This window comes from Notechis scutatus, chromosome Z (genome assembly GCF_049901735.1).
Source record: "Notechis scutatus isolate UNSWTSFEM ecotype Mainland chromosome Z, rNotScu1.2, whole genome shotgun sequence".
NCBI classification, from domain to species: domain Eukaryota; kingdom Metazoa; phylum Chordata; class Lepidosauria; order Squamata; family Elapidae; genus Notechis; species Notechis scutatus.
Genome location: NC_142025.1, coordinates 95347581 through 95364558, shown reverse-complemented (window position 1 = coordinate 95364558; position 16978 = coordinate 95347581). Strand labels below are relative to the sequence as shown.

Sequence of the window (16978 nt, the reverse complement as noted above, 5' to 3'; positions counted from 1 at the left end):
TGTGTGTGTATTTGCTAATGCTTCAGTTAAATCTACATTTGTGTTTTTACATATAATGTGTTTTGTCAGTGTTGTATATAAGTGATTGCATGACCTCTGTAGATGCCATGTGCAAAATAGTAAATTTGTAGAAATATTTATAACAGGATCCGAGGTGCTGGTGACCAAACCATCCTGTAGAAGTGTCAAGGAATGCTAGGAAATTTGATTTAAAGTTTTTCATTTTATAGGTAGGATCTTGCTATGAACTTCACATAAGACAGTATTTAACTGAGGAGTCATCAACTTTAGAAAGAGTCTGAAGAGCCACGAATTGCTATTAATATTGTTGTGCCTGAAAGCTAAAAACATTTCAGGTCTCAAAAATACATTAGCCTACCACTCCAGACAAGTGGCTGTAAACACACACTCATTCATAAGGGATAAGAGCTTTCTACAGCCTGGAGGCCTATTTTCTACCAAGTTCATTTTTCACAGTATACCTGTGAAATTTTGGAGATTTTCTGTCACTGAGTCTGCTGACTGAGAAGTAGAATATTTATCAGTCTATTATTACTTGTTTTGTTGGTGGGAAAAGGAAAAAAATAAACCTTGCTTGACCAAAATGAGACACGGTCATCGTCTCAAGTCTAGGTCTATACTGCATTGTCTGTTTTCGGTGTTGTACCACCAGTGGGGAATAAAACCCCTGCATATAGAAAGCTTGCCATTTACAGAGAAAGCTGAGGGTAATATAGCTTGTATTGAGCATTTGAGTGATTTGTTTCTTGTTGCCAAAGAAGTTTAGCCACGGAGCAATTTTAAATAATATAAAAATCTATAAGAAAGGAGGGGCATATAAAGAATGAGGATAGTGGTGGGGAGAGAAGACTTAATTTTATACTGATCTCAAAGCCTATTTTAGTGCTAAGGCTTTTTCTGGGATTGGGGCTTGTTAAGAAAAGCATGCAGACTATACTTCCCTCCTTAGAGAGGAAACACAAGCTATAGGCGCATACCTGAATTTATGTGAGAAGAACATGGGGGAGGATCTGAGATTTTAAGGCAAAATTGAAGTTGGTTTCTCCATTTGAGCAGAAAAGCCAAAATGAAAACAAGCATAAGACAGTCATAAAGGTAGTTTAGCACCCCTCCTCTTCTCAGTTGAGATGCCATAAATAGCAGTATCTGGAAAACAAAGATTCCTTGTTTTGATTTAGACTGTTATTTGCCATAACCATAACCACAAACGAGCAGAAGGCTGTGTTTCACTGGTAATAGCTTTAGGCTGTCTTTAGAGGTACGTTAAATCATCTGCCCAACAATCAGCACAATTTAGTGTTGCTTGATAGGGTATTTCAAAAGTAATAGCTAATATTCAGGCAATACGAAGAAAAAAATGATAGTGGTCAGGCTTTGAATAACTATGACATACTGTAGTTGAGCTATAAAATTAAAGAAACTATTGTCATCATGGCTGTTTCCCCAAAGTACTAATTGCCTAGAATGAAGAATAATAGGAAAATGAAGAGCAGAAGGAGCTCGAGCCACTGTACAATAATAGTTACATTCTCTTCCAGTGTAGGAAATTCTGCCTAATCACCTATATCTCAATTATGTGATACTGATATGGATGTGAACAATAGAATACAGGTAGTCCTCAACTTATGATGAGAATTGAGCCCAAAATTTCTGTTGCTAAGCAAATCATTTGTTATATGATCTTTGCCCCATTTTACGACCTTTCTTGCCACGATAAGTGAAACACTGAAGTTGTTAAGTTAGTAATACTGTTATTAAATGGCTCTGGCTTCCCCATTGGCTTTGCTTTTCAGGAGATTGTAAAAGGTGCTGACATGAGCCTGGAACTCCGCAACAGTCATAAGTATGAGTCAAATTCAATGTCTGAATTTTTAACACCTGACTGGAGTTGATGCTGCAATGGTCATAAATATGAAAAACAGTCATAAGTCACTTTTTTCAGTGCCTTTGAACAATCACTAAATAATTATATGTCAAGGACTAACCATATAAGAAAATATGACAGTCTGTAGAGATTCTGTCATGCCCCCGTCGCAGTCTGAATCTGAGGGGGAAGACGAACAGCTGACAGAGAGTGGGAGAGTGGCTCCATTGGCTATGGAGGAAACTGGGGAAGGGCAAAGTCAGGCTGGGCAGAGCAGGGGAGAGGTAGAACAAGGGAGAAGGGGTTCAAATGAAAATCAAAGCCCACCCTCTCCTCATCGTAGGGCATGCAGGGAAGAATGCAGAAGAGAGCAATGTGGGTTGCGTGGCTTTCAAGGAAGGAAAGGGCCCCAATTCCCTTCACAAGGCACACCTGGGAATGGAGTTTAAAGGAGAGGCAGTTGGGAGGGATGTTTGTCAGGAACAAACACTGAATTCATCTGGTGTTGTGAATTTTAGCCTGCGTGCCTGGCATTCCTTTTGTCTGTGTGAATTATTGCCATGCTTCTGTGTGCTTATCTTGCCTCGTTGGAATTATTGGACTCATTATCTTGCCTGCTGGAGTGATTGATTGCAGTCATTCTGCTTACAGCATTTGGATTGGAGTATCTGCAGCCAGAGGCTGTAATAGGTTCATTGGAGAGCTTTTCTCCAGGCCAGAGAGTAAATGGGACATTGGGGACAAAGTTGGAGCAAATAAAGGGATCCATACCTATTCTTCAGCTGTGTTGCCTTCATGCCACTCCCTGGGTGATCACAGATTCTCAGTCATCCAGGTCATGGTTATCCCAAAGGTGCTTTTTTAGGAGGCAACTGGACTTTCTTGTTTGTTCTTTGAAGACGATTTGCTTCTCATCCAAGAAGTTTCTTCAGCTCTGATAGAATAATGGGGAATGGAAGGATTTATATTCCTTACAGACAGCTGGTCATTTGCATACTTTTAGAGGGTTGTTGAAACACTTGGAGGTTTATCTGTGTCCTCAGGGTCACCTGAGTAGTGCTCCTGGTTCCTGTAGTCTGCAATCCCTCTGGAAATTTGTTCATACTTCCACACAAGAAAGTATGACCTTAGCCCTAATTTTGCTTGCATGTTTATCATACAAAACATGTCTCTGGATTAAATGAAATCCTGGCGTTTCTATTTCCAATATCGAACAAGTGTCAGACAGAAACCTTGGGTTGCTTTCAAACATGGTATCAAGGTCAAACTTCATTTGCTTATATTGGGTATACAGTAGAGGTGTATTTCTTCTCTACTTAAAACCTTATTTTAGCTATCATGCTTGGGACTCCATTGATAAGCTTATATAGTGTCTGACTATTCTTACTTTGAGTTCTCTTATGGTAGTGAATTCCATTTCTTAATAGTATTTCCTGACTTTAATCCAGATTCAGCTTCTTTGAATGATTTAAAGTTTTAATATTATAAGACTTGTGGATCCACTATTATCAGTTTCTTTCTGCATAGTGTAGCTTCAGTAAGATTTTAATATATGCATGAAAAGTTGCACATGCTCTGTGCAAGGAGCATAACTAACTTTAACTAGTATGACCAAAATACTAGCATATAGCACTAGCCTTAAGCAGCATGACCAACACTGTAGCATTAACTAACATGACCAACATTCATACATATTTATAGTGAGAAAATATTCTATTTTATAGCCGGAACCTCTGTGATAGCTTTATAAGAGTTCTAGGAGTTGAGATAGAAAGGATTTTGTAGATTGAATAGATACTAAGAAATAATGGAACAAATGTGGCCATTTCTAAGAGAAATCAAACCACTGGTGGTTAATGTTGGTGGCTAGCTAATATTAGTTTTAGTTGGTCATATTAATAGGAGTCCATAGAAATTAGATTTGGCCCACTTCAGCTGCATTAAAAATAAAACAAAATAAAAAGTATACATTATACTTTAAAGCAAATTTTATTGATGTTTCTAACACTGGCAAATTTTAATGAAGAAATTTAAACATTTTGTCTAATGTGGAAATATTAAAAAGTTCATTATAAAACAATAGCCAGTAATATAAATGTGGTTGGTGATTCTCCTAAGAAAGGTTAACAAGTTGAAAGTCAAATTAAAAACACAGTGGTACTTAAAAATCAAAATTACTGTGCCTTAAGCATTTTTAACTCCACCCCCATGCCATTGCTTATAAGCATGTGCATAGCCATGTTCTTCAGATGATAGGAGGTTCTGGTCAAAGTGGTGAAGGCTTCTAGAGTTTCTCTGCCCCTTCCTTTTCTGGAGAGGCCTGCTGTTTTGGTTGACTTCTTTGCTTTCCAGATGTTTTATGTGAAGCTGTGTTTCTTTCATCTCAAATTTTGATGGCATCTATGCCCATTATCATGCAATTTGCCTTGGTATCAGAAAAACAAAATTCCACATCTAACCAGGAGCAAATGATCATCTTGGTTTTTAACCAGCTTTGTTTTCATTTGTATGTAATATTGAATCTTGAAAGATCTACAAAAAGGAGTTCGGTATTTTTATTATATTAGGTTTTCTCGAACCTGATCCTCCAGGTATCTTGGGCCTCACTTCCAGGGGTGGGATTCTACCAGTTCACACCTATTCGCTAGAACCGATTGTTAACATTCTAAGCAGTTTGGAGAACCGGTTGTTAGAAGAAATTATTGGCCTAATCCTGTAAGGAAGACAGGAAGGAAACATTCTGGTGTTGCTTACAGAAACTGCCTCTCTGTTAACCCTTATTACATTCTTGGCACGACCAGACTTCCTGTCTCAAGAACTTCTCTGGACTTTTCCAGAGAACTTTTCTCCCTCCTTTGCTGGTACTTTGCTTGTGTGGAGTGACCATTGTAAAAAGTGATTTATGACCATTTTTCATACTTACGACTGTTGTAGTATGCCCACAGTCACAGGCCAGGTGAGGAGATGCATGCCTCGATGTGAATGATGTTGAGTTGGCCACGCCCAGCCAGTAACATGACCACCAAGCCATGTCCACCCAGTCATATGACCACCAACTAAGCCACGCCCACAGAACCGGTTGTTAAAAAATTTGAATCCCACCTCTGCTCACTTCTTATAAAGTCTGGTCAGATAAACAGTATTGTCTTTGGATTATGGGAAGTGAAGTCCAACAGATTCACAACCTAAAGATTATGAGTTGAGAAAGCTTGCTTCTGTGATAAAGTATTTAAATAGTGTAAAATAGTGATGCAGTGAATTGACTGGAGTTAATCAAGGACCCCAGAAACTATATAACTTGTAAAAATCTCAATGGAACATGCAGATTTAAGCAATGTGTAAGAGATCACTTATTTTTCACTTAATCCATGTATGCTATAATAGAATGCAACACTGACCATATCATAACACAAAGTGAACTTAAAGATATTCACAAGTAGGATGTGCTTTACAAGAGACAGCTGATTAAAACTAGTCTAACTGAAAGCTTTTGAATGGGAGAGCTGAGTGATGAGGCATAAAGAGGTAATACAGAGTAATCTTATGAATTTACCTTGAGGAGAACAGGTAGTTCTCAGTTTAGGATCCTAATTGAGCCACAATTTTGGTCACAAGCTGTGACAGTCATAAAGGGTGAAAACACATAACCAGACCTGATTTTATGAACTTTTTTGCAGTGACACTTTATTTGGAAATAAATGCTGATTCCGGAAAAAATGTAAATTGCAGTCAGTATGACATGGATGGTGCAAATAGTCAAAAATGTGGGTTGGTTGTTGAGTGCCCAAAATGCAGTCATATGACAGTAGGCAGGTTGACATAAGAACTTTCAGTCCAGGATATAAGTAGTTTTACTATTTTTTGCATTTTATTATTTGTTACTAGTAGCTTTTTTCTTGAATATTGAACTTAAGTTACGTATGTTTATAGTAACATTTTTAATATTACAATATTCCATATCTTTTGGCTGTCTTTAATTTTTTTGTAAACTATAAAGATGTAGAAGTTATAATGCATAAATTTGCTGAAAGACTTCCTAGTGCATAGGTATATAATGCAATTGAGTATTGTATATTCTTATTTTTCTTCTAAGACGCTGATATCTACAAGAAATAGCATTCTCTATGCTGATTTAGAACAAGATGTTTGTGAAGCTGTCTCTTTTAGGAACTTTAGATTGTTAGTTTGGGATTGTGAGATGAATGTAAAAATATTTCACAATTTATTTATTTGCTGTTTTATCTACTACATTGCTACTGATACAACATTCTATACTATTCCATTATCTACATTTTATCTACTGCTTAATGATCACATATGTAATGGCGTTAATTACACTACTTACAATTTTAAAATATATCATTTATCCATGTATTAATTTGGCTTTTTTAAAACTAGAAGCTGGTTTAAGCAAGCTATAATTTAAAAATAAGCAATCAAATGATATCACTCTTAGTGTTCATAGTTAATGTATATCCATATGCTTGAACTGCAGAGAATATTTTATATAAAAGTTTCAAATCAATTAATTAGGCTTTGAAAGATGATTCAATGAGAGAGTAGGATCCCCACAGAAATCTGTATGATTCCCTCCCTGGTGTTATTCAGAAAGTCACTGAAAACTTGGCTGATCTCCCAGGCAAGGTGGTAGTTGAGTCTCTGTTTTGCTTGTTACAGAAAATCTGCGCTCTGGATGTATAGTATCAGTTTCTCTCTCTCTTTTTAAATTGTTTGTGCTTTTTTAAGTTGAAGCCACCCAGAGTTATGTCCTTAAAATTCTATTAAATAGTATTAAATAAAGTATTATATTACTTAGACTTTCTGAAGTCAAGTTCACAGACCCTAAGAATGCTTATGAGGTAAGATTTTTGAGTGTCCTTTTTCTCCCTTTCTTTCCTAGGTGTTTACGAAATATGGGAAATGCTACATGTTTAACTCAGGAGAAGAGGGACATCCACTGTTGACCACATTCAAGGGTGGGACAGGCAATGGATTGGAGATAATGCTGGACATTCAGCAAGATGAGTACTTGCCAATATGGGGAGAAACAGGTGAGAGAGAAAAAATATTTATTCTGTTTATCTGTTGCCATATTCTTCATTCATACTTGCTGATCTTCAGAGTTAAAAATAAGAAGTTGTATCAACATAGTCCAGTATAATGGAATTGCAGTTCCTATACTTCCCAGATTCCAGCAAATGTAAAGTTTCTTTTAAGTCAAATTTGCCTCTTTGTGGTTTATTTAATCCATGTAGGATTTCTTTATCCCATCTGTATTCCTTAATAAGTAACTCAAGGTGATGAACATACATAAATACTACCTCCTTCTCCTATTTTCTCCATAACAAGAACCCTGAGTTGTGCTGTGCTGAGAAAGAATGACTGGCCCAAAATCACTCAGCCAGTTTTCACGCCTACAGTAAGTAAGACTAAAATGCATAGTCTACCAGGCCATTCTCTTAACCTGCTCTCAATAAAGGTGTTTTTTTTTTTTTTGCAAACGATACATACATGATTCACCAGTATCTTCTTTCAAAATATTTCCAGTTCAGCTATAGCCATGATATTCCCTGATAATCTTGTCACCTAAGTGTTAATCAGGCCATACCCTACATAATTTCCAAATTAGATAAGATCAGACTGATACTATTACCGGCTCAGAGTGCCTCCCATTTTTATGCTATTAAAATTACAGCAAGGACATGTAAAGTCAGTTCGTCCTGTTCCCAGCTATGACTATCACACATATCTGGAAAATTCTGAAACAAAACATATCAGAGACAAATGCTCCTTATGTATCTCCAGCATTTCATATTCAACAACATACTCCTCTCACAACCAAACCTAGAGCCCATTTGAATTTATCACAATTGGGTCCTAAATATATTCCAGGTGTTTGGAAGGTATAAATAAATAGTGGGGAACTGATACAATCCTGATTTAAATGTTAGATCCTTTCTCCTATTAGAAAATTGATAGCCAACATTGAAATGCAGTTAGTTATTTCAATGCAGTTCTCTGAATAAAACATTCATGGAAAAGGTTACATAAATGTGCATGCATTTCTGAAAAAGGACAACACAGCATTTCATTAAATAATTTTTATTGCTATTATTTTATCATCAGCCGATCTGAAAATAGACTAGAATAACCTTGATGGTAAGAAAATATAGAATATGAAAACAAACAGAGAAAATTTTCTTATTCCTAATTATTACCATGGTGGGAGTTTGATAACATCTTATATATAGGAAATGTTCAACTTATGACCACAATTGGGATCAGAATTTCTGTTGCTAAGTGACAGTTGTTCAGTGAGTTACTCCTGATTTTTTTGCCGTGGTTATTAAATGAATCACTGCAGTTGTTAAGTAAATCATAAAGTTATTAAATAAGTCCAGCTTTCCCACTGATTTTTCTTGACAAAAGCCGGCTGGAAAGGTAGCAAATGATGATCACATGACCCCAGTATGATCAACCAATACAAATACATCCTGATTGCCAAGTGCTAAAATTTTGATCACGTGGGGATACTACAATGGTCATAATCACAATTATTGGTCATAAGTCACTTTTTACAGTGCTGTTCTAACTTCACATGGTTGCTAAATGAATGGTTATAAGTTGAGTACCACCTGTAAGCAAAAATAGATATGGTTTACTCTGTGCTATTATTTATTCTATTTTTTTTTTCTTTGAATGATTTACAATTATCCGACATTGTTTAAGAGGAACAAGAATTTGAATCCGGTTCTTCCCATTTTAAAAGCAACACTGTCATTTTACACATTATCATCAATAGAATTTAAACCTCAAAGCAGAAATCCAAAATAGTTTCATATATATTAGGCATATATTGACTTTTTCTTCAATAAAGGTAGTAGTTAGCATTTGAAAGTGACAGTGGACAGGTGCTTTCTTTAAGATATCTCTCTGCTCTGCCAGAGGAGCAATCAGGTTTTAATATTAGCAGCACAAGAATAACAGCAGTGTACAGAGATGATTTTATCCTTGTGGTGCAGAAGACAGCTATGTGGACTGTTATGTGAATTTTTCAGTCAGTACACATTATACCCCTGCTCTGTGAGCTTCACTGATTACCAATATGCTTCTGGTTTTAATTCAAGGTGCTGATGATCTATAAAACCCTTCATGACGTGGTAGCAAATTTTTTGAGGAACTACTCTCCCAATTAAACCTCTCTTATTAGGTCTGATGGAAGACACATGCTCTGAGTGCTTTCTGTTAGGGAATGTCCACTGGAAAATTCGTCCTTCCAAAGATTAGATTGCCCAAAACTACCGGCTTTTCATAAAGCCTGAAAGATGTGGTTTTACCTCTGGAGATTTGAGAATGCAGTAGAACCTCTACCATGGTTATATATTGATTGTTGGTAGTGTTTTTTTAATACTTCAATGACTGATTTGTTGCATGGATTCTATATGAATATTATATATATATATATATATATATATATATTATATTATATATGATTCTAAACTCAAGCATTTTCTTACCTAAGAGGAGAATGTCATGTACAAAGAAGAACTGATTCCTAAACATATGCAAAAAGTCAAGCTTAAAGGAGTATTTTTGGAGAACCTAAACATGAGTGTGTGGATAGACATAGTAGTAATTATCTTATTTGTTATCGTTTTGTCTTGCCCTTTCTTGGAAAACACATGCAAGAGAAATAGATTAGAAATTGGCTGTTATTTGACCAAGTTGCCAATGACTTTCATGACTGATCTGGAATTTAATTTCATATCTTTCCTATCTGTGCTTATTCTGCTGATGACACCAACTTGTCACCACAGGAATTGAAAATATTAGGAATAGACAAGATGTTGAAAGTACTTGATCAGATCTCCCACTTCTTTAATTTTATTTAAAAGCTGTTAAGGGAGTATATGTGTGGTGAGTTGGGACTCGCATTATAGGGAAAAGCAATTTAATTCTTTCTTCATCCTGTTTCCCAGATGTAACTCTGGCCTCTCTCCTTTTGAGTTATGTGTTATGCTACAAAAATATATTAGATAAATTATTTTAAAAACAGTGTAAACAATCAGAGGGCCCAGTTACTGATCTTCAATATCTTTAAATTGTCCTTGTGCTATGGAAAAATTAACCAGGGTGGAATATTTCCCCAACAGGATTCCAAAAGCAATTTAGGCTGGCAATACTGGTAGCTGATGATAAGAACTTCTAAATCCTATCAATTACTCTGCCTTTGCTTTGCATTATAAGGCAGCCATGAGTTCCTTCTTTCTAGCTACTGTAGACTGGACTAAAATCAGGAGTTGCATCTCTCAAGCAATGTGCTCTGTGCAACTCCAAAACATCTGAGTATTCTTACAAGGAGTAAGAAATTTAATGTGAAATATGAAGTCTCCCAGGCCTGGGAATATAATGATCCCTGGAATCAGTTCCTTATCTGTTCATGACTCTAGAATTGTTGTGCTGTTTCAGTCTGAACAGCTTGTTTGCAAAGAAGACCATTAGGGGTTTTCTCTTTCTTTCTAAGTGCTTTGGTTTTTTTTAAGTGCTGTCTTCTACTCTCTACCATTAGAAACTGCTTTCTGAACAGTCTAATCTAGGTCTATAACTCTGAAAGCCATCCTTTGTGCCCTACGTCTGGCTCATCAAAAATTCCATTAGGTGAAGGTATTCCAAATTGGATTTTTTTATCTTTTTGCAGAGGTAAGCATTCTCTCCAAACTTACAAATGATGCATAATTGATCATCTTATACACATACAGTATATGCATGCAACACATGTACTTACATGTACGCATGCATATATTGATAAAAGTATTCAGCAGTGTTGGTTGCCATAACAACATATACTTTGGTACAGAATTGAGGAGATCCAAATACTAGCATCAAAATATGTCATGACAATCGATGCCCTTTTTTTTTCTTTCCCCCCTCTCCCTGAGATTTTAGGTGTTGGCTTATGGACAAAACAAGATTTGAATCTCTTGAAAATACAAGGAAGATGATAATGTATAAGACTCTGGATTTTTCAGTTTGGCAATATATCTCTTTTGATATTGTTATCAAAGGAAGGGACTATTTAAAGTTTGGGAGTATTATAATTTCTATTTCTATCCTTCCCCAAAGGGGAGAAGTGTATCAGCTTGCTTTATATGGCTATTTGTTTTTGTCATGGATATCAGTATTTGGCGATAAGTCTGCATTACAGTTTGGAAAACTTTAACCCCTCTAAGATTATAGAACTACAAATCCCAATATTTTCAGCCTACTTGACCAATGATATGTTTAGCAAACTCCAAAGAACATAACATAATAAATCTTCATTCCCTCATTCCTTCTGTCCATGCATATTGAACAGCAACTGTCAACGCATATAATGTATCAGTATGGGAAAATTCTAGTTGGTATTCATAATTTTTTGAATATGTGGCTTGTGCAACACAAATAATACAATGTCACAGTCTATAAAGAATTACATTATATATGTAGAACAGCTTTTGTGCTGTCTGATGAAAAGCAAAAATTCGATAGAGGTACCTTTCTCCAGTATGTTTGTGCAGGGATGGGAAAAGCTCCACCTGTGAATTTCCATTTTTATCCTGTCTTTATCCTTTAGGGGAGGGAATAGACTGAAAATACCTGAAAAGTTGGCAATTATAGCTCCACTGACTATGTAATTGAAAATAGGTAACCTATTGGGTTCCTTTTCAAAGAAAAATGAGACCTGAAATTGTTACCAGATCATAATTTTGCATACAAAAAATGTTCTCAGTTCTGTTCTTACTATCTCCAGAGAATTGCTGCTGGTGTTACTGACCTTCCATAAACTTTGGTGTGGTTTGGTTTGATTTGAAGTAGCTTCCTATCTGGGTTGGTTTGATTATTTGATTATTTGTGTCTCTGCTGATGATCTACAGCTTGTTTGGAAAGAAGTGGATTTGAAGGTCACAATCTATAAAGTCTCTGGCCCTTTCCCTTCCTTTTCTAAGGAATTTCAATTGAGGAAGCCACTCTATTTAGTCTCTGACAAATAAGCCAAGCCCCAATGAGGCAGCATAGGCAGATGGGAATGTCTGTTTATATATTATAGACCTTGATAAGGATGATTTCCAGATTTACACGTGAAAAACCTTCGATAGCCAAGAGTCCAATTGGGGAAGGCCTCAAGATTGCACAGTGGAAAGCTCTACACATAAGATGTGTAGTTCCTTCCCAGAACTGAAGAAGCTTCATGGATGAGAAGCGAAACATCTTCAAGGAAAAACAAAGTGCAGTTGTCTTTTGAAAAAGCATCTTTGGGATACACACAAAGAAGTACTCAGATTCATAGGAAAAAATAATATGCTATGGAAAATGCAGATTTTACTGTAGTAATGTTAGTGTTGAGATTTGAATTACATAAATACATTTTTTCAGGGTTTTAAAAGATAATGAGTAAAGTATGCTGAAATTTGAAACATTAAATTGTGTTCAAGGAAAATATCATGTAAAGGAAAAGGAATCTGGCAAAGGAAAATGCATCAAGGATCTCACCTTGACCAAAAAAATATTTACGTAGAAAATTATATGGCTACCTATCTAATGCATGATAATCCTATGTCTCTCATTCAGTAAAAAAAAAGAACAAATATGAATCTGACAACAACACCATATAGCCCAACCATAGTGCTACAACATTCCACTAATTCCTTATTTACATTTGCCAGACTTAGCACAGCTCTGGTGAAGAGTGAGGACCCTCCAAATCTCAGGAAAACAGACTGTTCTAAAGAGCTAGGGGAGCCATAGAAAAAACACAGCTCTGAGGCCCAACTAGATAGCAACATTTAGGGGAAAGGATATGGCGTGCACCACATTCTATCTAACTTGGTAGGAATGAGCAAGTACACTCAGGAAGAGGCAGTCCCACAGATAAACTAGCACCGTGGAGTATATTGGTGATAACCATCATCTTGAATCTCACCCAGAAAATAATTGGAAGCCAGTGAAGTTTATGCAGCAGTGTTTAACACAAATGAAACATAATGCAAAATTGCATGTTGCATGTGGAACCGAGGATTTGATACCCTCAAGTTATTTTGGAAAACAGTTCCTATAATCGCTTTCTTTTGATTATTTTGGCTGGGGCTGATGGGAACCAAAATCCCTAACATTTGGACAGTGTCAAGTAGTTTATTGCTGTTCTGATTATGATTTTGCCAATATCTTTCTCTGCGGAATAAATTTTTCATAGTTCTTTGTGATCAGAAACTGGTCCTTAGTCTTGTAAATCTTTGTGGTAATTATTTTGTCCAAAGTAGGACTTCATCTTGGATCCCTCTTTTCAACTTCTTCATAAAACAACCTCGGATCAGAACCAACAATCTTACAAGAGGAAGGACACTGTTTTCTTTTAAATGATCTTAAGACGCTGTATTACTAGGTAGCAGTATTTAGTTGTAGCCATAAAAGGTGACAAGGTTCTTGATTTATGTTGCTGGGAATGCTAAAAGTGCTGCTGGATGAGTAACATCCTTAAAAATGCTACAAGGCAGAAGAATAAATAAAATTTTCAGAAGTGATAGAGGAGAGAGTGTTGGCCTGAGAATTTGTCTCTAAGCCAGCTCTAGCTGCCCTTGACCTTCATAAGGAAAGCAAGAATGTCACCCAGAGGAACATGCAAATGTTCTCTCGTCTCATTACATTTTGGACCTTTTCCTAATGAACAGAGAAATACAAGCAATTAGCTGTGTTTTTCCAGAGAGAAAAGGTCATTGGCATTTTCCTTCTCTGCCAGTAGCCCAGAGACCATAGAAAACAAAGTGCCTTGGTCTATTTTATGCACTTACTCAATTGATGTGAAAGAGGTTCAGTGTACTTATTCTACATCCTGGACCTAAAAGTCATGGTTTGTCCATTAATAACCAACTGATATTCTCCTTCTACCTTCCTCCATTCATAGAAGTAGGAGGTGGTGAATTTGTGGTCCCCTAATTACATAATTCCAGCTTGAGCATGCTTCCTTATTAGCCATGTTAGCTGGAGTTTCTAGTTCAACAATATCTGGAAAACCTTAAGTTTACTATCCTTGATATATGTTAGTGAAAAAACCACTATAAAATATTCTAAGGGTACAGTCTCAGTTAGGTTTTTACAGATGAGCCTGCTGTACTATATGTGGTTCTTTCTGGTTAGAGTTAGCCCACTGTCAGGACTCCAATATGCACCCCCATTCAAAACATAAGTCTCTAGCCGCATCTCTCAGAGTAAAAAAAGATTGATTTATTAGGAGAAGTATTTTTAGTTGACACCAATATCTTTATCTGGCCTTTCTACCATGCATACAATACAAGCTTGTTAAACCTTGGGATCTCCAACTCTTTAACTGCAACTTGTATCTTAGTCAATGCAGCCACTAGTCATGGAGGATGGAAATTATGCTCAGTCACATCTGGAATATGACCTAGGCCCTAACCCTTGGCTAGACATATTTCATTTGTTTGTACCCAAGCTCTGGTAACCAGAATAAAACAGGGTATAATTAATGTTCTTTCTCTGCATGTGTTTGCCTACCTTCTTAAACTTTTGCTCTAAGAATAAGCAAGAGCTACGTCTTTGGCAAGATTTTGTTTTAGCTGCACAAAGTGATCGCTGATGCATTTGAATGAAAAAGTGCTGCTATTGACACTTATTTTGTCCATTAGCCAATTTTCAGTCTACCATCAGGGGTGGGATTCAAATTTTTTAACAACCAGTTCTGTGGGCGTGACTTAGTTGATGGGTGTGGCTTGATGGTTATGTGACTGGGTGGACATGGCTTGATGGTCATGTTATTGGCTGGGTGTGGCCAACTCAATATCACTCACATTGAAGCACGCATCTCCTCGCCTGGCCTCTCATGACTGTGGGAATGCTGCAACAGTTGTGTGAAAAATGGTCATAAATCACTTTTTTCAGTGCCATTGTAACTTTGAATGGTCACTCCACACAAGCAAAGTACCAGCAAAGGAGGGGGAAAAAAACTTCAGAGAAGTTCCTGAGACAGGAGTCTAGTCCTGCCAAGAATGTAATAAGGGTTAATGGAGAGAGAGTTTCTGTAAGCAACACCAGAATGTTTCCTTCCTGCCTTCCTTACAGGATTAGGCCAGTAATTTCTTCTAACAACCAGTTCTCCGAACTGCTTAGAATGTCAACAACTGGTTCTAGCGAATAGGTGCGAACTGGTAGAATCCCATCCCTGTCTACCATGTTATGCTTGGTCCAGTCCACCAGTCTTTTCTTAAGACCTGAGGCTGTCTCAGCTTCCCTTATGTACATTGGGGATTCCCCCCACCTTCTTTATTTTGGTACTTGGAAAGAACATTTAAAGAAGAATTCAAAGAATCATCACTTTGCATCATACTTTGATGAAGAAGAACTGAAGGTGCAACTGAGTAAAGGCCACATTTCATTGCCTGCAGTGGGTAATTGTTTTTATTAGACTGAATAAGCATTTTGCTTACTTGTTTGGTTATTTGTTTAAACTCTGAACTAAATATGTGATTGACTGAGATTATAAAATCCAGAATATTCCTAAATTTCCTTAGGAATGCTGGTGGCTTTCCTTCTTGTAGCCTAATGGGAGCCCATCTAAATAAATAACCATTCTTTATGTTTGAAGTATTGCTGTCCTCTGGAATCATCTTAGAAATTATATAATCTTGGGCCTTTCAAAATTCCTAGTATGTGCATGCTTCCTATTTATCCCCAATTTAGGAGTTGGTCTTTACTACCAAAATCCAGAGGTGTATTCTCTAAAACACCTGAGGGCAGGGCAGGAAGTAACAGATACAAATTTATCAACATTAGAACTAAAAAGAAATTTCCTGACAGTGAAAGCAATTAATTAGTGGAATGACTCGCCTCCAGAAGTTATGGATGTTCCATCACTGGAGGTTTTTAAGAAGAGCTTGGACAGCCATTTGTCTAGAATAGTATAGAGTCTCCTGCTTCAGCAGAGTGTTGGACTAGAACCAACTAGAACCTCCAACATCCTTTCCAACTTTGTTATTCTGAAAATTTGTCTGTGTGTAGGTTAGGATTGGGGTATATTTACAGAATTTACAAAATATTATAAAAAGAGTCCCCACATTGAAATCTGATTGGAGTATGGGAACATTTTCTAGCATTGCAACTGGAGGCTGCCAAATTCTCCCCAAAGCAGTAGTTATATTTTTAGAATCATAATATATATTTTACAGGGATGTAATGGTAATAAAGCCATGAAAGCTTTAAAAGAGTTTAATGCAATAGCTTTGCAGAAAATATGAGTGCTTAAAGAAGTGTTAGGTTTAGAAGCACGCAGAGTATCAAAAGTTTATATGAGCAACATCCATGATTGTTATTGGAACAAAAATGTTATATACTATACTAGACATGGTTTTTCTTTATTTTAATATATTGAATATATCTTAATAGCAGCAAATTTCATCAAAGTGCAGTGACATTTGTTTAAGAAAGTTTTAACAATCAGGTACAGTGTTCAGTTTCTGTTGAGATTTTATGTTCAATCTTTCAGTGAATGCTAAAAATCTTCTTTGAAAAAAAATACACCAAAGGTTACATGACCTTCCACACCTTTCACTTAAAGCTCATGTTCTTTGTGAGATTTCATCTAGATGTTTTCAGTGAGATGTTATTTCAATAGTTTTGGTGTGACCTCTGAAGCAATTGGGAATTTATTTGACCAGTGAAACTGAATGGGTTCAAAATAAACAAAAGGCATTCTCTTAGATCTTGGGACCAGAATACTTTCATGCTGCTGGGAAAACATAGTTGTTTGCTGATCTTAAAGAACCACTGGATGAAAATTCTTCCATTTGTTAAACATATAAGGTACACCAGGTGTGCTGTATTAGCATACTCCAAACCCTCGCAACTGATTGGTCCAGACGGACAGCGACCTGATTGGTCGAAGCCCCGGCCGTGATTGGAGCACTAAGAACCTACCGCGATTGGCTGTGCCGATCGCGGGAGATTCAAAGCGCTGCCATTGGCCGCCGAGCCACGAGCCAGCCCTATATGAAGGGCTGCCGCGGCTTGTATTCTCCTGACTATTCTTGCACTAAATAAAGAGCT

The 16978-nt window shown here is 36.7% G+C and overlaps 1 protein-coding gene across 8 annotated transcripts in view; it reads left to right on the top strand.

The window, feature by feature from the left end:
- ASIC2 (acid sensing ion channel subunit 2) overlaps window positions 1–16978 on the top strand; it is a 565171-nt gene that overhangs the window by 471593 nt on the left and 76600 nt on the right. For all 8 annotated transcript variants that reach the window (XR_015745636.1, XM_087945503.1, XM_087945507.1 and 5 more), the window contains exon 2: window positions 6786–6936. Coding sequence is in view for 7 of the 8 variants with exons in the window: in XM_087945503.1 (XP_087801629.1) it covers window positions 6786–6936 (151 nt within the window). In the remaining variant the exon portion in view is untranslated. The remainder of the gene's footprint in view (window positions 1–6785; window positions 6937–16978) is intronic.